The sequence below is a fragment of the Eucyclogobius newberryi genome, unplaced genomic scaffold (genome assembly GCF_026437365.1).
Source record: "Eucyclogobius newberryi isolate DKJ021-1_F unplaced genomic scaffold, fEucNew1.0.hap1 SCAF_2, whole genome shotgun sequence".
Taxonomy (NCBI): Eukaryota; Metazoa; Chordata; class Actinopteri; order Gobiiformes; family Gobiidae; genus Eucyclogobius; species Eucyclogobius newberryi.
Window position 1 is genome coordinate 5,819,272 of NW_027315834.1, and position 27,110 is coordinate 5,846,381.

The 27,110-nt window shown below is 40.3% G+C and overlaps 1 protein-coding gene across 2 annotated transcripts in view; it reads left to right on the forward strand.

The window, feature by feature from the left end:
* Positions 1-27,110, forward strand: part of plxna4 (plexin A4) — a 313,531-nt gene that overhangs the window by 193,478 nt on the left and 92,943 nt on the right. The window contains exons 6-8 of one of the 2 annotated variants that reach the window (XM_072454782.1): positions 17,072-17,195; positions 22,219-22,378; positions 26,745-26,844. In XM_072454782.1, the coding sequence (XP_072310883.1) occupies positions 17,072-17,195; positions 22,219-22,378; positions 26,745-26,844 (384 nt within the window). The remainder of the gene's footprint in view (positions 1-17,071; positions 17,196-22,218; positions 22,379-26,744; positions 26,845-27,110) is intronic. The other variant, XM_072454783.1, reaches the window with a different exon arrangement.

Here is a 27,110-nt window from a genome sequence, read left to right on the forward strand (position 1 = left end):
GTGTGTCAAACGCTTGCGCTTCCTACTAGAGTGCCCCCCGGTGGTCAGCAAAAGTTTATAAATTCGATGCCCCGTTTGTCTGGGCCGTGGTATGAATTAAAGCGTAAGTAGCGGCTTAAAGTACGAAAAGTACAGTGTATTGCCTTACTTCAAAATATAGGAGTTTGTTGTCCTTTTACCTTACAGCCTTAACCCTGAGGTAAAGCAATACATAACAAAACACAGTTCTTTTTAAATTGTTGTTTGCAATAGTTTAGTTTTTCCAATCAACCTTGAAATCACCTCCGCTCAGGGCAAACCAAACCGCAGCCTCGTAAACACACACACACACACACATAGACACTGAGCCGATCTCTGTGACCATTACCTTTATTTACTCTATAGATTGTTGAGAGGAGCTGTTGGAGAGAACACCGGGGGAACAGGAGGAAGACGATCAATATTACAGCCAGGAAATCAGCAGGAGCCGACTGTGCACCTGTGCAAGCTCCGAGTCATTGCCCTCCTCAAACACTCACCACTTTGCTCCAAACATAATCACTGCTATCATATGTAAGCGTCTTGAGAGCACATATCGCCCGATAATGCTTGCTTATCTCCAATGGGCTATGAGTACGATATAAGAGAAGGTAAACTATATTTGTGAGCTCAATCCTATTTGATTGTGTCTCCAATCTCCTCATGACTTAGCTCCAAAGTATATTTTTGACATGTTGGTGTCATATGAATCATGTCGGAACAAGCGTTTCAGTTTTATGCAGCTAATATCTGAAACTGTTTTCCTGAAGATGTGACATGCCTCTTCTCCAGCAATGTTCAAATTCAGACAGACAAAAGTTAAGATGTGCTTGTGACAATTTCAAGTGTTTTATCTTTTTTATCGGCACTTTTTTCCGTTTGGTTTTCCATTGATTCTTATTCATCCTTGAATCTTTGGATTTTAGTTTGTAGATTTTTTTTTAACCTTTTACCTTAAAGCATTTTGAATGAATCTGCTCACATATGTACTTACCAATAAGTACTTTTTAAATGTTAACAGAACACTTTACCAACTGCACACGAAAGATAGAAAAGACAAAAAGGCCCAGTGGTCTGGCTCCCAAACGTAACATCACCCAAACATAATAAACGTTTTCTTAATAAATGCAATCTATCTTGTACCTGAATTATACTTTTTAATCATAAAGCTGATCGCAGCAGTTTGTGTGGCCGTGAGACGGGGCTAATGTAAAGAGTTGGTTTTGGATAATGTTAGATGCATTATGCACTTGAAATACTATATTTTATGTCTTTTTTGTTCTGCAGATTGAAACTTTAGAACACAATTAAACTTAGCCTTGTCTCCATGGAGAGAAGCGGGCCAAGCTAAAGACCCGGAATTGGCACGTATTCCTCAGAATATGTTAGCCTTTTTAGCGCTGGCATGTCAGTTGTCACTCACGGTGTGGTAAACTGTTGTCAATGACGCTGTCGTGTGTGGCATCCAGACAGATTGGAATCATATTTGGAGAGGGTTTATTTGCAGAATGAATGGCATCGAGTTTGGCACCGCGATGGGGGATATCTGTAAAATCAGAGCTTGAGCCAGGAGGTTTTTCTGCAGGACTTTCTTCACATCAACGACATTAATTCTCGCTGAGTGAAAGAGGACTAAAATATAAATAGACTGAACGTAATTTAAGTCGTCCTAACAAATTACCCAGATTAGATGGTAGAAATGTGACTCTTTCCATGTTGTTACCTCAAAAACAGTGAGTAATCCTGTTTTTGGCTCCTTCTTCCATGTTTCTACTTCAACCTGTCGCATAATGGCACCGTACGCTCGTTTAAAGATGCACTATGGAACGTACCTGCTGTGAAGGCCACTGCACGCTTCTGCCTGGAATGCACCATTTTGCTTTTATTGCTCAAATATACTTGGGAAACTGGGCGTAGTTGGCATCATCTGTTAGTTTCCTTGGATATAGATTAGTTTAATGCCATACTGTGGATTATTCCAGGCAAAGAACTGACATCTTCCTGGAGACAAGTCAAGCTGGTGTCCCTCTCCACCAGAAAAGTTACACAGTAAACTGAAAAAAGTGAAGCTTTTAACTATTTCTGTTGACAATGGATTGATGCTAATACCCCCTACTGTTTATTATTTGTTTAAGTATTCCTATAAAACGTTTGTGAACTGCAATGCCTTGTGGGGTGGACAAGATGGAAATTTTAAAAACAACATCTATCAGTGATGCAAAGTTGTCTCTATATAGATAAAATGAACTTTAAGAAAGTCCAAAAAGTAAAATCCCGTTCCTAGTTCTTTTGTATTCGGCAAAGATTCTTGACATTGCCAAATGTTTAACCTTTTCAGAGAGAGCAGCTAATTGGCAGATCTATTGGATACTGTTTTGCTCCCCTCTTTCTTCCTGTTGCTGTGTTCAGAGTCTGGTGTTACCGCAGCAGGCTTATTACCGGAGTATGCCACACTAAGTCTAATTAAATGGCAGGGCAACAATTAGCATGTAAACAGAGTCCAGTTGGCCTCCTGTTGGTGGGAGCTGTAATTGCTTTGAAACATGGAGTCGGCGTTAATGGCAAAAGTTTTCTTCTGTCAAAAAAGAGATTGTAACTCTTACGCACTTGCTAGCGAGCGTTCTTTTAAACTTGTCACCTTAACTATCATAATCCAGCCTCATACCCAATAACTCAAAGGTAAGATTATTCATGATGATTGACCAAACAACTGTGAAATCTGGGCCGGATTGAAGCAGAAGCGACATAGGCTCCAGCCCAGTGCCTCGCCAGCAGGAGCCACACAGTGACGAGTCAATATATTATGGCCATGTACAACAGTGTACTAAATCCAAAACTTGAGTTACTAATACTTAGATACTGTAATTAAATAGCTTTTTGAGGTATTTTAGTAATATAAAGCATTATTGGGAAAATACTCTGTAAATTAAATTACAGTTACTAACAAAATTCTTAGTTAGTTTCTTGTGACACCAACAATGATGCTTAGGAATCTCGAAATCTCGATATCAGTCTGTTCAGTGTCGAGTCGATCATCCCCATCTGGTCGAGTTCAGATAGCGGGATTGACAGGTGTGTTAACCAATCAGGGACATGCATGGTCCGTCCGTATGGAAACAACACGGCAACTTACGAAGAAAAACAATCACAACAGACTGAAAAACTCACAGATTTCTGCAGAATCAAAGAGTGAAGCACAAAACCCCCCAGAGCGCCCCTAACTTTGTCGTGCAGGTCTTCTTCTTCTCACTATTATATCCAGCTTCCATTCCATTGTGATATATCTCCACCAGTGTATTTTTCTCAAGAATAAAACTATATTCAACCCAAAAACATCACTTTTTTGATCATCACCAAAATTATTCAAATAGTTAAATCAATGAAATGCAGTTGTCTGTTTGAAGTGTCGCCCGTCACATCAGGGAGCTCTCTGAAGTGTGTGCCCAGGGGAAGATGTCCGTCCCGCAGGTACGGCCCAGTGCCCGCTCCCCTCTCTCCCCTCTCTCCCTCCTGTCTGTGGGAGCTGAGGGAAGGGAACAAGGCCAAGAAGTGACAGGGTCATCGGGATGGAACGGAGCACCACGGCACCTCCCGCGCTGCTTCAAACTGTCACCAAAGCAGGCTCAAGCAGCACCTTACCCCTACACTGCAAAAAAGGGATGTACTATAGGCTAGAAACCACATTTTTTGAGTGGATTTCATTTGTGCTATTGTTATCAGATTCTGCTCTTTTCGTTGCAAACGCCGCCAAATAAATGATTTGGCTCTTTGTATATCACCAGTTCAAAACTAGATCCTAAACAGGACTGAGCTAGCTTTGGACTAAATCAAGGCTTAGTTAATACTAAATGGTGAACAATGCATCACATATAAATCAAGATAAACACTGACCTAGATCATTCAGATGTAATAGCTGGAGCATAGAAGATATGATAATATTAACTGCCATATAATGAAGACACTAGGGCTGCAAACTTAACGCCTTAACCACGCAATTAATCATAAAATCAACCCTTCTTGCTTAGGGGTCCTGTTTTTCCTAAAATGCCTGAAAAAATGACCCCCATTTCCGACTGAAGCTGTGCCTGAACCTCTGGAGCACAAACAATTGGCTGGCGCCTTCGTGAGACTGTCTAGTTTTGGTCTCTGATGTCTGTTTTACTCTAAGCATGAGTAAAAACAAGCTCTGCACAGAGGAATTCAGTTTTTCTTTGTTAAATATATGATTGAGTAAAGCTGGTTTCTGGAGGTTTGGTCTGATTGACACTAGTTTGAGCTTTTGTTGGGTTTTGACAATTCTCTTTGAAAGGCTAAATTCACTAAAATGTAGTTTTAGGGACTTGGAAATACAGCAAAAATGTCCTGGCGGAATCCATATGAAAGTCCTAATCATTTTTCATTTATTTTTGGGTAATGTTTGTGGGTTTGGAGTACAAACTGACCCTGATGCTTCCCAGAATGATTGATTTGACAGGAAATAAGTGGGTTACAGCTTTATATTTTTGTACAGCAGATCAAGCAGCTTTAGTGTTCCCTTTTATAAGATGGTGGACAAAATGGAATAAATAAAGAAAAATATCTAAAAGACATAAAATCCATCAGCGCAGATCACTCAGCAGCTGATTTTTACCAGTGCGGAGCGGTGTGTTTGGTGCGGTTTACTGAAGATGCAGCAGAGATCTCCAGTCGTGCGCTCAGAGAGGGAAAGACTGGGAAAATGTTTCATCTGCAAGCGACAATGAAAAGCCTTTAACCCCACTTAACCTGTAGTTTGGTCCTTTACATTTACAATTCATAGACTTAATTTGAAGGCAGTAGGGCTGTAAAATAGGCTACTTAATTTAGCTTGTGAAAGTTTGTGAAAACACTTGTTTGATAAATGTTTTGAATCATTTGACAGCACTACGTTTTAATCATAGAATCTTACAACCCAAAGTGTGGCGCTAATTCTACTTTGATTTGCTCATTTGTCAAGTCCCAAACATGTTGAAAAAAGTTGCACGCTTTAGGTCCATCAAGTGCATAAATCTCGTCAATGGAATTCATCTCGTCTGACTGAGAATCCAAGTGATTTCACCCCCGTTTGAGTCTATTTCGCAGTGAACACCCGCGATGTGCAAGGCCCTGCTTCAAAGTGTGGGCCATTTCTCACTGTCACCTTCTGTCACCACCACACACACTGGCAAAGACTGTCAAAAGAGCTGGCTTTTTGTTTGGCAGAGCATAAACCAGAAAGAGGAGTGACAGCAGACACAGGGAGACGGAGGCAAACGCTGACAGGAGATGTACGCTGATGCATTCAATAACCATCAAAAGTTTAAGGGAAAAGAACCACTCTGTCCTTGCACACGTTCTGAGAAATGACTGCCTTTTGGACGCTCTGGAGCATTAATCACATGTGTCGCAGGAGTAAACAGCAGACGTTTAATGTGATTCGAACGGCACGTGGGCGGCGCACAGGTGTTAGTCTGAGTGTAGCATGTGACTCACGGTGCTTTGTTTCTCCTTTAGTTCTATGTAGTTTTCCTGTTATTCCAAAGCTGTCAGTTTTTAAAATAGGCCTTAAGTTAACAATTAGTTCATAGTCGAGTCATTGCTTTTGGATTTGTCGATTATTCAAACGTTTCTATTGTTCATTGAGACGCTTCAAATACATTATCATCCAAATAAAGGTTGAAATATGGTGACTGAAGGGTCTAGAAAGAGATTTTTTATAATTAAAGTGTATTATTGATGAAAAGCCGATTTAATTCAAATGAAAAGCTGATTTAATTTAAAAATACCACTGCTGTTGTTAAAAATGTCTTTTTGTATGTGTCTGTACAGCCCAGAAATCAATTAAGATGATCAAAATATGACTAAAATGTTTAAATAATCGACTAGGCACAATTAGTTCATAATGTGTTGCCGTACTGTTGTACCGTATTTTTGCCATTATGTTCCATATAATTATTCATATTTAAGAACGTAGATAACTGTTTTTATTGATACTGTTCAGGATTCACACCCCCAGTGGCAGAAATTGAATATGTTTGAGCCAGATGCCCTCCCTAAAATGACCAGTCAGTAAATATTTGATTCACACCAAATGTCATCAACAACTGTAGCACCAAAGGCTCAAATGTTGACATTCAAGTAAAAACGCTGACCACATTTAATATCAGTGTATTGATTGTACAGCAAAATACTGACACTAGTAATATCACAATACCTATATTTTCCTTATTGACATTTAATAACGAGGTCTAGCTCACGGTATGATTACCACAGTACCTGCCTTTACTAAATGTATGCATATAGTAGTTATGGTTGACAAAAGCATTGAAAATCAGATACTAATTAGAACGCAAACTATTATCAAAACTAGATACTCATTTGAAGAAGTACTGAGTATCAAGTATCGAGTATACAGCCTATATCTTAGTAATGAAGTTGAGTTTGACATTTTAGTATCGTGACAACATTAGTATCATCTAACTCAGCGGTTCTCAAAGCCTTCAAGTAGCACGTGAGTATTTGGCTTTTCCGAGTACCACCAGGTGTGAAATATGTACATGTAAAACACATCACATACTGTATCTACCATCAACAGGGCAAGTTTACACAGTGAGGTCATTCAATGAAGAAGTGTAATAGAAACATGAATGGATGAATCTCTGTTTGATACATAAACATAACACTGACCCAACAGTCACCCACAATAGACTTAGATTTAGTTCTTTTTGAGAACACCACTGGAAAGAAAATCTATACTAACGCTATCGTTTGTATTCCCGTTTTGCAAACATGATAATGGTTATGACAGTTTATATTCTTTTCTAAACACAAGTTGGCTGCACACTGCCGGGTCTGAAAGTGAAGAGCGCTCGTGAATAAACACTTGAAGGCTGAATATTGACCACACAAATCAATATTATCTTCTTCATCTACATCCTTGCTCACACATCGTAGCACAACACAAATATAAGGCTTGAGTGTGCTTCTCTTATTTCATATTGGTTCAGTCACAACAACAAAAATCAAACATATGCTCTTCAGGCATTATCCTCCAGCTGACACAGGATCAGGAGCAGCAGAACCAAACTTAAGCAAAAGGAGCGTGTTATTTGATATATTGTGACCGCCCACGTTATTTTTGTGAGACTTTTTACAATGCAATACCACAATGATTCCCTCGCCTTCATGCACTGCGAATACAAGTGCACATTTAGCTTGCTATCCGTCTAAAACTATTCAGGAATGGTCCAACTCTGTCCTACTTGCGTCATTTTTGAATCCGGCAATCGATGTGAGTGTGTGTGTGCTGCAACCCAACACACGCGCCATAGGGAAAATGTTCTGTCCGCTAAAAGCCTCGACCTTCCTCTCTGCAATTTCCTCTCTTCTTCTCAATGGCTGGATTTTATTTTAGAGACGTGGGTTGTCTGCATGTGTGTGCGAGTAAGCTCTCCAATTTGTGTTTCGTCCACATACAGCGGTAAAGGGGTCACGGCCACTGGTCCAAGTAATAACTCCCCCACTGGTGAGGCCGGGGCAGTCGTGCTCCGCGGAACACTGCTCTTAATGGAGCCACAGCGGTTTCTCTGTTTGTGTTTGTGTCAACGTGTGTGGCCATGTTTACCCGGTCATGTGGGGACTTTCATCTTCTCGGCCGGTTTTACAGGTTTACGTGGAGCTAAACTTTATGAATCTGTTTTTAGGATTGTATTTGACTCATCCTTCAAACTCCCATAGCTGGAGGATGGTTCTTGTGAGTTGGAAGGGACCAGGAACAGCCAAACACGTGGAGAACGTGCAAACTACAAATAGAAAGGTCTCACGCAGTCGTGGAATTAAACCAGGGACCATCGTGTCTTGAGGGCAATGCTAACAGAAGCTAATATCTATACATATATTAATATCTATGTACATTTGTTGGATTATCTTATTTTTTCATCTTTTTTGTAAATAAATTATAGTTTTTTTTCACAATTGAAACTATTAAAAATGAGAGAAACGTCTAGAGTAATCAAAACAAAGGTGATCTTCTGCACTTTTCTGGTTACTTTTCTGGTCCATTCATGTTCTGTGCATTACCAAGACATTTAAAGGCACATTTGAGCACATTCTTGATGCATTGTAAAATACCGTCTGATTATCGTAATCAAGATAATGCAAACAAGAACAATTAAAGTATTCATTAGTGCATGAATAAACCATACAATTAACACAAACTTGCAGAAATATCACTTCATACTGTATAGAAGAACAGCCCTTTTGCTTTCATTTTTAACATTTTAATCATAAACAGTACAATTGGTTCTATTGTTGCATATCTCCAGAACAACTACTGCAATATTATACTTTATTTTATATATCTCCCACCTCCAGCAGAGAGTGCAAGTAGTGTAAGTTCAGATATAGGTTCAGTAGATTGACATTAGGGTTTCGAAAGTAAAAAAAGCCTCCAGAAATGAACGCAATTACAAATTCCTCACAAAATGAATAAAAGCGAGTTGCATGTGCGTTGGTGCTGACTACACCAGGGCAGTAATGGAGCTGGCTGGAATTATAGTGAGTCATTTGAGTGTGGCAGTGTGGCTGTGACATAGCCCATGCAGTGGCTAATATGGCCCCGGGCTCCTGACTGTAGGGGCCTATATGCTGTTTGATGATGCATGGCTATGATGGTAATTGGGGCTTTGAGAGGATGCAGAGCCGTGTTAAAGTTCAGTCGTTTCCATAGGGACACAGTGAAAACATGTTGCTTGCAAGACATTGAAGATACTCCTATGGTTGTTTTGAGTTTGTTTGTTTGTTTGTTTGTTAGTATGTATACATCATGTTTTTGAGTTTTATTTTTTATTTTTAGCAATACAAGATCTACAATTGAATAAATATGGAGTATTTTATCTGTATAAAAACACTGCTGCTTACGTGGAAAAAAGTGGACAGAAAAAACGTTTCAGATTCCTGTAGAATCAATGAGTTGTTGAACTGAGGGGAGAGAAGTTTGTTCTAAATAAATGGAAATAAACAAATCTGATTGCACGTTTCTGTTTGAGTTTGACTCAAGGCGCAACCAGACTCACGTTTCCTAAAGTATTGGAGAAGTGTGGATCCTGGATCCCAGACAACCTTCTTATTACCTAACCCGACCACAGAATAAACTAATTAGCAGCAATTTATAGACTTTACCTAAACAATGAAATGTCATGAGAGCAACTGAGAGTAGTTTATATTACTACATTTCATCATTAAAAAAAAAAAAAAAAAAAGTAAGTAGTTGCAATCTTAGCTGCCTTAACATGTCTTAGTATCTAGACTTGACAGTAAAACATACTACAATTTCCATTCAAAAATAACAAAAATCTATAAAGAGGCATTTGTAGGTGATGTGATGATGAATATCATAATTTCATTGCAAAATAAGTAATTGTGATCGTTTAACAGACTCCTCCTCCTAATTAATCATCGTCAAAATGTGATAAAACCTCACTAAGTTGTCGTAGCGAGGCACAATGTCTCTCTGGGTTTCCCTCTTGCACTGGGACGACTCAAATATGAATCCAGGTTACCAGGAGATGCAGTCCGACCTGAACCTGGCAAGGGGGCAGTGGACAGACAGTTGACCAGTGTTTGTTTAGTAGCCTGCAGTGTTTGTGTAGAGCCTGAGTTCTTTGCGTCCAGTCGCTCCTTGACATTGTACATATCCTCAATATGTCTCTGCAGCACCGCATTCTGCTCTTCAAACTCTTATATTCGCTTTTCGAAGACGTCGCAGCTCAGCTTCTTGAGCTTTATTCTGATCAAGAAACTCTTCTGTGAAAGCAAGAACGTCAAATCTGCTCCAGAGTTCAGGGACCTTTGATGAAGAAAGTCCAGTTATAGAAGCTGATGGGTTTTGTCTTGTTCATGCTTTTTAACATAACATAAAACGTGACAACTTTTCAATGTGTGAATGTATGTGTTGTAAAAGGTACACACGTTTGATTATTTATTGTTAATGGGCATTCGTAGGCATATTACTCAAAACATTGATAAAGAAAGTTGAATATTCACCACATAAAGTCGAGACTGTATGGATCATTTCCCTCCAAAGACATCTTTTTAAAGTCCAGGAGGCATTACGGGCCGGCAGTCACATCGTAAATCCTCATTATCGCGTCTGCGTCTTAAACACTGACTGTATCCACGCGGTATATGCTCGTGCGGGCGTCTGATTGTGAGGAAGGCAGAATTAAAAGTTTGGGTGGATTTAATAGCCTTGTTCCCTCGCTGCGTGACCTTCTCAGTGGCTCACATTAGGTATGCATTACACCTGCGGATGTACAGCTTTACCGCGTTCTCCGCTCTTACGCACACCAAACTATTTTCAACTGCAGTGTTTAAGACGCAGAGGACACGTCACTGCCATTCTAAAGCAGGAGGAAGGCAATAGTACGGCGCCGGTCCTCTTTATGTGGGCTTCACTGAACTGTCAAATGACTGTTGTTACTGCCGAGAAGTGGAAATGGTCAACAAATCAGAAAAAGGTTGAACAGTGAAATCACTTTGTTGTTAATTCAGAAAAAACTGAAGATATCTACAGTATTTGATGGAAATGTACGCCATCTATTTTGTGCTGAGGCTTGCGGCTGCAATGGAGTCGATGGTTGAATTGTTTCTCCAGTAACCGATGGGTTGCCGGTTCAAATCCCTCAACATGAACACATATGAGTTCTTAAGTGCTTGAGTGGGCAGTAAATGTTGACGTGCTTGAGGTGGAAAAGGGCTTTATTATACTGATATTTGATTATAATTATGACCAACAGGATGAAATGTGATGTGATACAAATTGTATTAGATTCAAAATTAATTGCTATGAATTATTATCTTGTTCACAAGGTCAGTTGGGGAATTGATTGCCTTGACTTGATTTGTCTCTACAGTGAAAAAATGTTTTACTTGATCCAACCTAATGAAATTGTCTCAGTCGGTACCTCACAATGTATGTACACACAGGGACAATAAGATGTACCATGTTCCTATGTCATTTTTACAGTGATTAGTACAACCTAAAATATCAAGTTATTCTAAACTATTTATTTACTGTAATAAAACCCAACATATTATTGTCGTGTTAGAGCATATTAGTCGTAAAGTGCAATGCTGGATTTACTGTTAATGGCTTCAGCCTTTAGTCATTAAGTCGATTCATAGATTGATGGTGTTTATTTTATTTAGATTACAACAACAGCTAAAAGGAGACAACTTGGAGTGAATTATCTGAATATTAAGGGAGTGAATCATGAGTTGAATCCGTCTTTTACATAAAATGACACAATTCAAGTACTTTTAGAGCGCTTGTAGTCTTGGGAGTCCAGTCAGATATTCAGATAGACCCTCAGCTCATAGAGATACTGAAAACCTTTGAGTTCAGTTTCCTCGTCTTTTTCTTTTGTCCCATTTGTATATTTCCTCAGTAATGGCGCTCGAAACCCCTGGCATTTACATTGACTGGCTTCGACGTCGTGCCCTATCCTCATCTCCTCACTTTCACTCTAATTGTTGTCTTATCAATCGCTGCGAGAAACAAGAGTGCAGATTAGTTCCCATTCAGAGCCAATCTAATCTAATCCTTTCAGCATGTTCTCGTAATGTGTCATTCCCAGTCAGTCAGACAGCCCCAGCACAAAGGCAGTATTTACCAACCAAATGAGCACCCATTGGTCGGCTAATTCTTTGCAAAAGACGGTCCCGATCGGTCTTGTTATGGACGCTATTTGAAGTCCTAAGTGCTCTTTTCTTTATGTTTATAGACTGTTAAAGGCGCAATGGACGAATCGGCGATTTGAGAACGCAGGCGGAAGTGCGCATGCCACTCCCCCGTGCGGACTGATACAACACACACGTGCGTTTGTTTATTAGCGCAACGGAGCGCATCACATCTCTCGTCTCCCGTAGATTTCACTTCTGCGTCAGCTCGAACTGTCTTTCTCCGTCTTCATTTTGCCCCGTACACTGAGGGAACTATATTGTAGGGTCTCAAACTACATGTATTCAGTTTATGATTAAGGAAGATTTCTTAGCAGAAACGAGACAAGACGGGGCACCAGGGTTAAACCCAAAGAGCTAAGATACGGTCCTTAATCGCGCTCGTTAAAAGGTCTGAAGGGTGTTTCACGATTCAGGGACTTACACATAGTCTAATCAAACAAACAATAGTCAATAACTCTTTCGTGTAGTTTATTTATCCAAAGGGTAATCAAAACACCGGAGCAGAAATGCGCACAGGTAAATCACAGGTGATGTTATATCAGATTTAACAGCAGATTTCATGCAGATAATGTTAAACCAGGGTTTTGCCTTTGATAACCAAACGTGTCTATGCTAATCTATATCAAAAAGAGGGAAAGTGAGAAGCTAAAGGGAGGAGGAACAGCTGAGTTCTACCCAAATCACGCCACAAGAGAACCGCACAATGGACTCGGCTTACGGTTCTCCCGTAAGCCGAGCGTAGAAACAAGATTTTTGGGCGTAGAAACAAGATTCTAAGACACCGAGGTAGCTTATGTAGTATCGAGGTACAAAATTAGATCAAAGTGGATGTCTATGGTGAGAAAAAAAAACGAAAGTGGTTAACAAGGTTCCTGACATACGTTTCACCCTAGCGAAGGGGCAACTTCTAGGTTGGACCGCTTCTGTTCGAAACAGGTGACGGAATATTCTACTCTATGGTTTGCATGCAGGGGAGATTAACATACGAGGCTAGTGGTAGGGACTTTCTCAAAGAGAGATTTTCTGTTATCTGGCCGTGGAATGTCCATCTCCATTCCCCTACAATATTATGATAGATCCATGCGCTTAGGCAAGCGGAAACGTGGGGACGAGCCTGACGCGGCTGCAGGTGAGCGGTAGGTGCGTTTTATGATTGATACGTGGCAGGACTAATGATTTATCCACGCCACGAGGAAATATGATACAAAATTTGCTGAATAAAATCGTCCATTCCACCTTTAAGTCCTGTGTTATTGACCGAACGGCCTTGTTTTTATCGAAGCAAAGTGATCCATACACTGAAAATATTCAACGGCAACATCTCCATAAAGACAAACTAAATATTCAGTTGGATTTAAGAGTGAAAACACACAATCGTTCACAGCCATTACATCGAAATGAGCAGTGACAATGCAGTGTCACATCTGTCCGTGTCAGAGCAGGAGGTAAATACAAATGTTCACATCACACTCAACGTTAAGTGCTACTGCCAAATAAAACTATTGGATTCAGGCATGATAAAATAGTGGGCCCCAAAAAGTAAGAAGTGTGTGCTAAAATGAAACGGGCACTCCTTCTGTACTTTAAAACCTGGAGCAAAGCCACAAGTCACAAAATGCTACTAATACATGATAATAAGTTTATTCTTCGGTTAAAATTTGACAAATTAACATAAGTGTGATTTCAATTATGACCCAAATAATCATGTTTTTTTTTGTGTCATAATCGTCCCAGCTTCATAAACGAAATAGCCACACAAAAAGTGTTTGATAAGAGGCGCAGACATAAAGGTGGAGGAACACAAAGGAACCTAAATCGTCTAAATCCCTCCTCAAACCAGCTTAGCACAGAACGCCGCGGAGAACGCTAACAATGGCCGCCTCCGTCAAATCGTGCTTCACTTTCGTTTTCGATTCTCAACTCTCTGCCCCTCCTCTTGTTCTCCTCTTTTCTCCCAGAGATTATTTCTTTTCATTGCAGTTTTTGTTCGGCTCTTTAAACTACTTAACAATAAAGGACTCATGTCAGGTCGACGCCCGCCCCCTACTATTCCCTCCAGTCGCTGCGAAAAAACCTTTTTGCTTTGGAGAAGTCAACTCCTTCTTAAGTCCTCTTGTGTTAATTCATTAGCTTTCTTCCTTGTTGGAGTTTTAAGTCTCTCTGTGGATTTACGAGCTTGTTAATTACACTGCAAATTTTGGTCTAAAATCAATGTGGGATTAATGTTTGTGGAAGGATTGTGAGAACAAAGTGGGTTTTGTGTGTGTGAAATGGTGTGAAACGTTGGGCTCTTAATTATTGTCAAGATGAAGAAATACTTTGACAACTTTTTACTGGATATACTTGTTTTTATATTCATTTCATTTTTTTCAACAAGCTAGAAAGTTGTTATTTTTGTATGTTTTGGAAGTGAGAACAGTAAAAACATGTCAAATACAGAAGTGTTAATGCTGTTGTTGTAATGACTAAAAATATTGGTAATAAAGGTGGGCAATATATAAAAATGTAGATAATAATGTGAACGTTGTTTGGAAGATATGCAAAATCTAAACTTTAAAACAAAGGTGATATTTCTGCCCTTTTGTGATTAATTTGACATCGTGACATTTCACATTTGTTTGATGAATAAACTTTCAAAGACATGTTCAAACACTTTTCTGTTGGATTGACATAATATTGTCTAAATATCATTATCAGGAGGAAAATATCAAGAATATTATTTGATTCATATTGCCCACAGTATAATTCAAAGTGTGGTTAAATGTGTGAAAGACATTTTACGAGCAATTGCAGCTACAAAATGGTTCTTTCACCTGTCGAATGGCCTGACTCTGGAAAAGTCACATCAAGACCACATGTAAAGTACATGTATAGCGACTATTACTACAACTGCATTCAAGGTATATCTTTTTTTGTCCCTGTATACATGACATAGATGCTTTTAAATCCAATGTCATCAAAATATATAACATTCCAGAAATTCTAGGTAAAATCAAGTGGAACATTACACAATGGATGGAAAATGCAATTTTCTATTCTCAAAATTGTATTTGAGCTTGACAAAAAGTGTAATTTGTGGTTATAGTACATGCAATACATCTACTGATAAAAAAAAAACACATCTATGCATTGAAATTAAAATACAGCAGTAAATGGGTTTGAACCAGACCCTGATGTCACTCACATGTGTCTGAGTAGTTTTCATTTGCCACCTTTATTTTTCATATTTTGTGATATTGTGAGGTTAATCCCAGCTTCACCTTTGAAATCACCACATGTGCCACTTCAAATTGCATGTATTTGTTAGAAAACTTTGAGATAAGCACTCAAAACAGTACTTATAATGCTCTTGAATGTAAAATAAATGCCTCTCTCTACTGAATGCGTTCCCGCCTGAGGCACCCCGTTGCTGGGATAAACTCATTTTGGCCGTATAAAGTCGCACAGGGTTTAAAATCAAAAGCGCGCGAGCAAACATAATGGCTTTTTTCAGCTCCTGTTTGTGAAACCCTAGACCATAATATCTCTGGGAATCCATTTCAGACCAGTGGCTCGCGGTAAATACCTCCTCAAAAGTACAAAAGCTCTTAGTCAGTCTCCCAGCTCACTGTAAATGACGGGATTAGACCACCTGGACGCTATAAGCTCAAATGAAATGTACCCTAGCCCCCTTTGCCCTCCCCGCCCTCCCCGCCCTCCCCGCCCTCCACCTGCACATGGCGTCGCCCGTGAATGCCAGTCATTAAGACAGCGGGACAAAAAACCCCAGGGCGACCTCCGTCCCAGCGGACCGGCTCTATTTCTGCATATAGAGCACGCATTGTTTTAGCAGCGGCCCCCGTCCCCCGGAGAGTGAGGACACATGGACGGTGGGAGACTTCTGGTGGCCGCGAACTAGCCAATGTGATAAATGTGCTCTGCAAACATATAGTGAGCCCGCTGCAAACATATAGTGAGCCAATACTGTTACTCGATTGGATGAGAGGTGGAGAAAGAAATTGGAAACATTTATCACTGTATTTTATAACAATCAATCCTGTCTCTGCTCCTGTCTCTGCTCCTGTCCTGGTCCTGTACCTGCTCCTGTCCTGCTCCTGTCCTGCTCCTGTACCTGCTCCTGTCCTGCTCCTGTCCGGCCCCTGTCCTGCTCCTGTCCCCACTCCTGTCCCTGCCCCTGTCTCTGCTCCTGTCCTGCTCCTATCCTGCTCCTGTCCTACACCTGTCTCTGCACATGTCCTGCTCCTGTCCTGATCCTGTAACTGCTCCTGTACCTGCTCCTGTCCTGCTCCTGTCCTGCTCCTGTCCTGCTCCTGTCCGGCCCCTGTCCTGCTCCTGTCCCCACTCCTGTCCCTGCCCCTGTCTCTGCTCCTGTCCTGCTCCTATCCTGCTCCTGTCCTACACCTGTCTCTGCACATGTCCTGCTCCTGTCCTGATCCTGTAACTGCTCCTGTCCTGCTCCTGTCCTGCCTACATCCTGCTCCTGTCCTGATCCTGTAACTGCTCCTGTCCTGCTCCTGTCCTGCTCTTCTCCTGCCCCTGTCCCCACTCCTGTTCCTGCCCTGTCTCTGCTCCTGTCCTGCTCCTATCCTGCTCCTGTCCTACACCTGTCTCTGCACATGTCCTGCTCCTGTCCTGATCCTGTAACTGCTCCTGTCCTGCTCCTGTCCGGCCCCTGTCCGGCTCCTGTCCCCACTCCTGTCCCTGCCCCTGTCTCTGCACATGTCCTACTCCTGTCCTGATCCTGTAACTGCTCCTGTCCTGCTCCTGTCCTGCCCCCGTCCTGCTCCTGTCCTGATTCTGTCCCCACTCCTGTCCCTGCCCCTATCTCTGCACATGTCCTGCTCCTGTAACTGCTCCTGTCCTGCCCCCGTCCTGCCCCCGTCCTGCTCCTGTCCTGATTCTGTCCCCGCTCCTGTCCTGCTCCTGTCCTGATTCTGTCCCCTCTCCTGTCCCCGCTCCTGTCCTGCTCCTGTCCTACTGGATGGATGAGGCACTGCAGACTGTCTTAAACATTGACATTCCATTTGACTTTAAACCTGTGTGTCTGGGACAGAGACCTCCAACGATGGAAATGATTGATAGATACCTAAGAAATGAACGACTGAATGAAACTAATGATTCAAAGTAGTTCAAACTATTTTCTGAGGATTTTCTGAATTCTTGTCATTTAACATTTCCGCAGTCCCTCCATGTGCGGATCGTCCCGTGTGCCAACAGGTGCACGGAGTAAGCCCTGCTCAGGTTACTGCATGTGTGTACTTCACTGTGTACATTATGTGTGTGTAACATGTACTTGTGTGTGTGTTCTTCACAGGTGCACCAGGAAAGAGAAATGTGAGCGTTCTTCAGAGCCGCGCCGATTCGCCTCTGACATCAAACAGTGTGTGCGGCTGAGCGTCCACCCCAGCAACATCTCTGTGTCCCAGTTCAGTGTCACGGTCAGTCACTGCATGCACCACTCGCCTCCACAGTCCCAACATACACATGATATGACATGGCTGTGTTTTTGGAATTCACCTGTGCAATTATGAGTCAAGATGTCAGGTTTTCACATGTTTCTAATTATGACTTCAGTCGGTGAGATTGTACCTTTGTTTTATTCTACTTTTACATCAGTCAATGGAGTTTGTGAGGAAAAAAAGCTGAATAATACAAGAAGTAGAGCTGGGTTCTAAAAGGAATCCCTCTATCTATGTCATACACACAATTCCACCCAGAATGCAGAGTCAGTCAATGTTTAAATACTGTTTATACATTGATTTAAAAAGAATAAAGGTGTTGTCATATAGTTTTATTTGTCATGCAATAACTGTTGTGTAAACTAGATGAGGTTTGTCCCTTGTTTACTGTATGGTATGGTTACTGAATGGTTGCTAGGTAACAGTCACAGAACCCAAAAATCAACAATGAAAAAGGCAATTTTTATAAATAAAAACATTACCTGTGGAAACACTTAAGCTCAAGTTTCAATTCAATACCTCTGAATCTAAAGTTTATATTGTACTGTCACTAAATCGCCCTTCATTTTAATAAAAATAAAAATACACAGATCTGCACCAAAAAATGTATTTCACAAACTGAACCAACAATCAAGAACTGGATCCAAAGTATAATTGACATTCAAAACATGGAAACGATTACATTCAGACTTAATTATAAAACGTTGGAACAAACGTGACCATTACACCGGACTACATACAGTATTTAGGATAATGTAAAAAACATTGAGTGTTCTCTGTCCGTTCTCAAGTTCCGTTTTAATAATAATAATAATAATAAACCTTCCTCTGGCACACGGACAACTGCACACTCAAGACTGTGTTTTTCCTATAATATAGGAAAAACACAGTCTTGAGTGTGCAATTAGACATTTACATATTATGTAAATGTCTAATTGTGTGCTTACATCATTCTGCTGCCAGCCAAACGCACTGTTCAAATCCTGACCTCAGATTTCAAAAGTCAACAGTCCTCTGCAGTTTACACATGAAATCTGCCCAACCGTTTACAGCAGAAACATGTTCTAATGATGCTGAATATTTAGCATCAACACATGAATCAAGAGGGGGGAAATTGCAATGTTCCTATTGAGCGATCAATATCATCTGAATATAACATTATTACAGAGGGAATATATAATAATAGGCAATGCTTGGTTGAGCAGATATGGAATGAATGAGTCAGAAAAGCAACACATTAAGCTTATGCTGAGTTAAGAGAAACTGCACACGTAGCTGCTGTTCATGGACTCAATGCTAAATTGAATTATTCAAAGATGTGTCAAAAATACACAAGACAAATAAGAATTCATCAAAATAACAACATATACTTAAAATAAAAGTAAGATTCTAAATACAATAAAATAAAAAAATAAAAAAGAACAAGATATGAAATCGATGAAGCTAATAATGCTGTTATTCGATACAATAATAGCTTTATGCGTTACATGGACAGACATTATTAAAGGAACAGTGTTCACAGTATTGACCTGAGGCGATTCACAGAATACTCACTGTGAAAAGCACACACTCATTTAGATTACGAGTGGGAAAAGTGGAGGAAGGTGGAGGAAGGTGGAGGAGATCTGCTGTTTGAAGCTCAACCCAGATTTCCTTTTCATTTCCGCATTGATTTTCTGAAGAAATGAAAAAAAAAAAATACCGGAAGTTTGAAATCTTGCTTAGGCCTGATCAGATTGGTAATCAATGAGCACATAAGACACATAATTCATTTATACTGTATTTCAGAAACTTTATAAACTAGAAAGTAAAATGTAGCCAATTTTTAGATTTACAATGTATTTTTTAGACCTAAAATAATTGCGTCATGGATATAAGTCAGCAGTGATGCACCGATAAAGACATTTTATGCTAATACTGATACCAATGTTATGAGAAAAAGCCCTTATTTTCAATATATTGTAGATTGTCAAGTAAGAAATATTGCTTTAAAATAATCAGTTTAATAAACAAGGATCAAATCAATACAAAATGTACAGAACCAGTTAATAATACTGATGTGCCTATCATTTATTTAGTGCTATTTTAGCCCTGGCACTACCCTCAGGTCCTTCTCTGTCTGTGCGCCCCCTGTTTCCATACAATTTGGGGAACTGTTTAACTTCAGTGCTTCACAATAGTACATGTAATAAGAGGATCGCACAATGACACCGTTGCATCACGACCACGTTCCTGGTTCGCCTCCTTTAACAGTTCACAAAAAGTCTCCGAGCGGGCACGACTGTTGAGCTCCGTAAAATATACATGGAATTTGCCTTTAAAAGAATCCGAGACAGACGCCCCACTCCTGCTGCCCTTAACCACTTTCACGCTAACATTCTACTTCCCATTTCTCTATTTAATGACCGGTCAGAGCTGGTCTCCAAAAGTGCATGCATTTCTAAACTGCTTTCTCCTTCTCTAAGGTCAAGCCTGAGTGCCTATTCTTCCTCCGTGTTTTTTGGGGTCAGGGAGGCGTGTAGTTGATTTGTGCAACACCTCGCTGTAATAATATTCATGAAGAGATGGCAGGTGTGTGTGTGCGTGTGTGTGTGTGTGCTGTGCGTTTAACCTTTTCCCAGTGTGCCAGGCTTACCTCGGGGCTCCGGCTCGTCCTCTCCATCCAGATGATTGCCGCAGCGGGCCGGGGGATACGGCAAGATACAGGCAGATAGGCACCGCTTGACCTTTGTGTTATTAAATAGTGTTCTTTTTTCTTTTTTGTGAGAGACACTTGAAGGCTGAAATCAAATCCTTTCCAGCACATGTTCAATTTCATGTGGTGATTTGAACATATGTCTAATCCTATTTTCTATTTTAAAGGCAAATGTTGAAGTGTAGTTTCACAAAGGGATGGTGGTGTGGGAAAAATAGATCAAATACATACTGTAGCCTGAGTTAGCGTTAAACGTATTGCCATTTATTCAGTTACAGGGGTTTTGGGTTTGAATACTTGTGATTTTACCTTCAAATACTTTATGCTCTTTTTGAATTACAACATTTTGAATTAGCACAACCTTTACTTGAGGTGTCTAACTACCCACAGCGTTATTGATCGGTGTCGGAACATAAAGGTGAGCGACGAGCAGCCATTGTATGAGGAGAGCGAGAGAGCTGTAGACGCCATAGACCTATTTTCTGAGGATTATTTCTGCTCACAAATCCAATGCCATCTTTTCATTAAATAGCAATATAAAAACAGCAGAGGTCAGAGTGACAGCGTTTCCTGTTTCTCATCTGAATGTTGGACCACGCTGTAGAACAGACACAGGCCTCACAATCGAGATATCTGTCTGTCTGAAACCAACTCTGGCTCTCAATGCAGACGCTTTTGCTTTTATTTTGCTGGACGGCTACATGTGATAAAGTGTAAAGTTTGTCTTATTGTAATGTACGTGTTCTGCATATAATTCACAATCAATCATACTGTGCCAGTCTTGTAGATTCCAGGGCAAAAGAAAAGGGATTTTTGCTCAACAGATTGAGTTAAAAAATGACCCATTGTAGAATATCCAGTTAAACCAATGGAAAGATGCTTAATATTAAACTTCTGACACTATAGAGTGATACATGTATTTACCAGTGGAGGCAGCAGTTCATGGAGTTGTTCCATGACTCTGATGTACGACTAAAGTAAACCTACGGGCGTTTGGCACACAAAAAAGGCATCCAGTCCAAACTCTATACGTTTCACCACTCATCCAAGTAGCTTGTTCAGTTCCTCTGACAGGGATCTGGTCGCCCGTGTACCGTTCATCGCTGTCTTTACTGCACCGAATGGAGTTAGACCACATCTGACTGAACTCCGAGCCGCAGAGTCATGTGGTCTACTCCATTCAGTGTAGTGAAGAATGCAACAAACAGCACATGTAGGTGAAACTCCAGAAGAGAATGTAGCGCTGCTCTGGACCACAGTCTGCTGTGGAGCTCCATCTCAAAGACACTGACCGTTCCTTTGAGGACAGTGAAGTTCAGATCCTGGAAGTGAGAAGAGGTGTTGATAATGTCAGGAAAGACAATCTCTGAACAGAAATGTGGGCAAGGTACAATCCGTCACCCATTTACAACTCCATTATCAGGCCTAAACCAAAACAAAGAAAACAATAAGGCTAACCAGAGTATGCTAATAGAAGTTAGATAACTCATTAGATAAATATGACTCATTTGATAACTCACACATGGAGTAGTTTAATAGACCTAAATATCAAAAGAGACTCCTTACCTCACAACTTCAAACTTACAAAGAATATATATCAACAGTTTAGATTTTGAGGTTTGCTTTTGTACTAATAAAACATTGTAATGTAATGCATATCCTACTCAATTTCGATTTCCATTGCATTTATTGTAAGTATGAACATTTAAAACACCATATAACAAACCCGTAGAGTAAACTGATGGCATTAGAAATAGTGTGATGGTCTGTGAAAGTGCCACTTCTTGAGTTTAGTGACCATCTTTATGAGATGTTTTAATCTCATAAAGCAGGACTCTGAGGCCATCGAGCACTGAACCATGTGTCCCTGGACCGTGCTTTGGCCGTTGACCACTGTCCAGATGGCTCTTACTCACAGGGCATGAGCAGCAGATGTGACTCCCAACTACATCACACCGCAGCTGGACTTGAAAGAAAGGCTAACTCGCCACATCAATTTCAAAGTCATACAAATATAGATTCTGATTTTGGATTTTTAGGCCATCAGGCGTCACCTGGTTCAGCAGTGTTCATTCCTTGGATCACGGGATATGGGTTAGGTTTAGGGGACGCTCTTGGGAACGCCCTTGCATTTCTAGAAATGTTGGTTCATATTTACTAGTTGTTGCCCTGCTTGAGATCGAACTTCACCTTGTAGCTTCTATCCCGACTCTGACGCTAAATATTACTGCTGTGCTCTTGACAAAAACATCTATTGTGTACGGTAAATGGAATTGACTTTGACCGCGTCTGCATGTCTGTGTACAGTTGGTGCTGGAGGCCCACAACGTCCCGGACCTTTCAGCCGGAGTGAACTGCACGTTTGAGGACCTGACCGAGATGAACGGGCTCGTGGAGGGGAACAGGATCAGGTGCTCTTCTCCAGCCAAGAGGGAGATGCCACGGATCATAGTGGAGAAAGGTAAAGGTAATAACACCTGGACAAAGTCTTTTTTACTTTATGTTTCCATCGTAAAAAGACCCTGCTCCTGATGTTGACTGTTTTATGTTGAAAGGCGGGGCTCCTTGTAAAGCAGAATCAGAATTCAAATACTCTTCTAAATATAAAGAGTACCGCTGAAGAGGAATGGACTGACAGACAGTGGAGCATTTGTTAGGTTTTGACAATTCCATTTCAAAGCTGAAGCCAATATCACAAAATATTTGCTTGAATTAATTAACTAAAAAAGTCTAGTTTAAAGCCTACTAAAATGTTGAATTCTTGGTTTGTTTGTTTTAATTGTGGGTTTGGTGTATAAACTCAAAATTATCCTGATTCTTCTCAGAATAGTTGATTTGACTGAAAATAAGAGGGATTTATTTAATTCCTTTTTTTTGGTTAACAAAAATATAAATAGGAATACATGCTGAAAAATTATAATGTGTCAACACAGAACATCTGAATTACAAGTTATGGTACATTACTCAATATTGTAACATTAAATTCACCTATAAATGGTTGGATGAATATGATTACTGTTCAGTACAGGACCTCCACGTATAAACATAATTGAATATTGGATATTTTATTTCTTGATAAAAAACAAAACAAACTAAAAAAATATATTGTCGGAGCTTTTAACGCATGTGGAGTAGCAGTTAGCTTCATTCACGCTGGTATGATGAATCCTGGTTAGAAAATCTTCTCCCCTCCGACCATCAAAAACACTCCTCGATAAATGATGTTTTCTCAATCTCTCTCTCAGTGAAACTGCTGGATCCATGTTTATCTTAAACGGTCTGTAACTCCCACCGCAGTCAGTAGATGATGCCATAACACAGGTCATCCCGGGGTAAACAGCATCTAAGATCCAAATTTTGACATTTTGATTGCTGTAAAACATTTTTCATAGTTCTAAAACATGAGATGCTAAACTAAAGGTACTCAAGAATATGTTTAAATGCTGAAAACAATGAAAATAATGCATCATATTTGTCCTTTAAATCTCCAGGAAGCGCTGGCTCGTTAGCGTCAGCATTAGCACACCCCTTCCTCTTGGAGCACGCACCATGTCCTGGGGCAAAGCATATTTCACATGTCATTTTGAACGTCTTTCATCAATCGCTCGGCGGGCCTGGCAGCACTTCCCCAGGACACATTTACAGAGTGAATGAACTGTACTTATCACTGCGCTTTGGGATGTACCCTCTAACCGGTGTAAAAGTGGATCAGCTCCAGGGGGGATCCAGGGACCTCATTAGGCGCAGTTCAAAACAAAGTGTACTAGTAAGACCTGTTTTTGTTGATTTAGAGCCAGGAGGTGACATAACGCCTCAGAGAGTGTTGTCTATTCAAGCAGTTGCCACAGGAAATTATGAAACACATTTGAAAACAATGAATTAGCATTTTAGCAGAAAAAAACAACAACACAGAAAATCTAAATCTGAGAGACGAGACAGAAGTAGCGAGAGAGTGAAAGAGAGAAAGAGGGCATACATCTAAAGCGAGGAGGATCCACCCTCCTGTTCTGACACGGTTAATTTAGGAGTTTTATGTAAATATTGTACAAAGACAGCCCTACAGGAGTAAAACTAAAATAGTGTGAGGAGAGGGGAAGGAGAAACAGAGAAGAGAGAGAGAAAGAGAGGAGAGAGTGAAACTGGGCGGCCTACATCTGTTCTGGCTGAGCTTTATTTATTTAGGAATTATACATATTGTACCCAGAGACACACTTGTGGACAAGAAAAAAGAGTTAAATAGTGAAAAGAGAGACGAAGGGAAAAGAAACAGGAAAGGGAAAAGAGAGTAAAGAAGAGGGAGATTAACCTAAAGGTCTAGGGTTTGAAATCGACCAATCACAGCTTTTGAATGTCCCACTGTTGAATTAATGTGCAAATGACTTTATACTGCAGCTCATGGTAGTTTACTTAGGGGCAGGTTATTTTCTAGCAATATCAATAATCCTAACTCCAAACCCTAAATTGGCATGAAGAGTGTAAAGCCCCAGGGGAAAAAAGTGTATTTTTTTTAGAAATCATTTGAAAATAGGGTCATACCTGCATGAATCCCTTGTTATCCCAGTTACAATTCTGTTTCCACGCTATTACTGTTCAGTTTAGTAAACTACAAGCCATTTTCTCATTTTCATTTTTCCGATAAACTGCGATTTTTACCAGGTGCAGTTTTATTACATGTTGAAGTGACAGTTTGTTGTTGAATTATTTCTACATAATGTGGTTGCGTGCTCACTTTTGTTCTGACAGGGTATGTTCAAAGCATACAAAACAAGCGCAGTTATTCACCTATATTTAAATGTGTCCCGCCTCGTTCTCACTGGCACTCATTAGTCTAAAGTTGGTCTGTGGGGAGAAAGGACAGAGAGAGGCGAGCGGAGGGATGAAGAGGAGGAGGGATGAAGAGGAGGAGGGATGAAGAGGAGGAGGGATGGAGAGCGATAGTCACGAGCTTCAAGGTAACATTTAGGCAGCCTAATTAGGACAGATCCGTTGTCGGGTCGCTTTTACACATGATTGATGAATGATTTGGTTCTTTGTTCGAGAGGCACGGAGGGGAGGAAGAACAGAGGACCTGGGAGAAGAGATAGTGTGAGAGAGAAAGAGAGAAGGGTGGAGAGGAAAGAGAGAGGGATGGAGAGAGAGAGAGAGTGTGAGCTGGAAGTAGTAACATGAGAGAGTAAAACGATGAGAGAAGGAGAAGGGTGCGTGAGTGTAAAAGAGAAGAGAGGAACAGAGAAAGATGAAGGACACAGGGAGAGAGGGAGGAAAAGAGGAGAGAGACGACAAAACAAAGGATAAAAAGACAAGAGAGCGAGAGAGCGATAGAGAGAGGACGAAAAGGGAGAGCGGAGAGAGAAAGAAATTAGGGGAATAACATTGTTGTGTCAGTTTACTAACCCTACTAAAATGCAATGTATGTTTTATATTTAGCCCGCTGTATTTGGTTTTCTAATGTTTTCAACCGGCTGCTTTTGAGGGACACAGAAAGAGAGAAACAGAGAAGGGAGAGAAAAGAATGCGAGAGCGACTAGTTAGGCATGTGGCTTTTGAATTAAACATGAAGTCTTCGTTAAGGCCAGACAAAAGGACGGCGAGTACAGATGAGACGGCGGCTCGCGCACGCTCCGGCTCTTTTTTCATACCAATACCTTGTCAAAGATGCTTTCAAAGGCATTTCTGGCTGAGATCTTCCATCCCAAGGGAAATGTCTTCAGTTATATTGTCACTAGAAAGGCGGCAGGGATCGGAGACTTAACCCTTCATGTCTCTTTACATGTTCGAACTGCTACAAGTTTGGCACCTGTGACTCAAAGCGTTTTAACACACTCTCAAGAATTCATAATAGATTTACAGTGTGTTTTAAGTCGATTTTGATCAAAATAATGGTGTTGTCTAGGAAAGTACTACACTGGATTAGTTAAAATGACTTGAAATCAGAATGCTAATCTTAATTTCCACACATTTCCTCTTAAACTGGGTGATATGTGGTGAAGAAAAATGCAATTGTGGTTATTTTTCAACAAATGAATGTAGTTTTCAATATTAAATTCATGAAAATTGACTAGACCGATCAAAAATCTGTGAATACAACTCTAATTTAATTTGATAAAGTCTGAACTCTGCTCCAAACCACCATGTTTCACTCAAAAATCAAATAAAAAAGGCTAAAACATTCACTGGCGAGGCAAAACGGTTGGATCTTGATTCGATTAAACTGGAAAAAAGACAACATTATATAAGTTGTTGTCCATGTTCCTAGAAAACAATTTTTTTGATCTTGATTTGAATAAATGTTGGCTTGATTTGAGTGATTTGGATAACTCATTAAGTAAGATTTGCCAACAGAGTAGTATATTCTTTTTCTCCTTTTTATACTTTGCTCAAGAAAAATAAGACATTTTACCCTTGTTTCATTGGCAACGCAGTCAAAATATACTCAAATAAAAATAATGAAGACTAATTTCAAGCACTTGTTGACCCATTATCTTAATTGTTGATTGACTGTAATTTATTCCATCATAAAATTGGATTATTTTCACAAGCTAAAATATTTACAAATTGGGTAAGAACATTGTGCTCTCAATATTGGCCCATTTATGTATGTTATTTTCAGCTAAATGATCTTGAAAGACATGCAGTTCAACATCAACAAGGAAATGATCAAGTTTATTTAAGCAAGTCTAGTCAAAACTACTCAAATCTAAACTAACTTCCCTACTTTAAGTTATTTTTAACCCATGCTATTTCTTTCTTTCCCAGTGTAAAAGTAGCAGTAGTATCGCTCCTCCAGAATAAAAGCATGCTGACTTGTTGTTTTTGTATATTTGCGTTCCCAGGGGACCACCAGATCGTGCAGCTCTACCTCAAGTCGAAGGAGACGGGCCTGGCTTTCGCAAACACCAGTTTTGTTTTCTACAACTGCAGCGTCCACAAGTCGTAAGTCTTCACATATGTGGGAACAGACATTTATTTTATTTTCCATTGACACTCGACATGTGACATCTACAGTCAGTTCATAAAAAAGACCCTCGCTGTGGCGGGATCATACGCGCCTTGGCATTTGGGACATTATTAAAGCTCTATATTACAGATATGTTTATGTACAAACTGATGGACTTGAGAATCTAAATGTACTGTATGATGTCCTGGGATGAAAGAACAGATATTTCTGAAACAAATTTGCCCTAAATGTTCAAATTCTA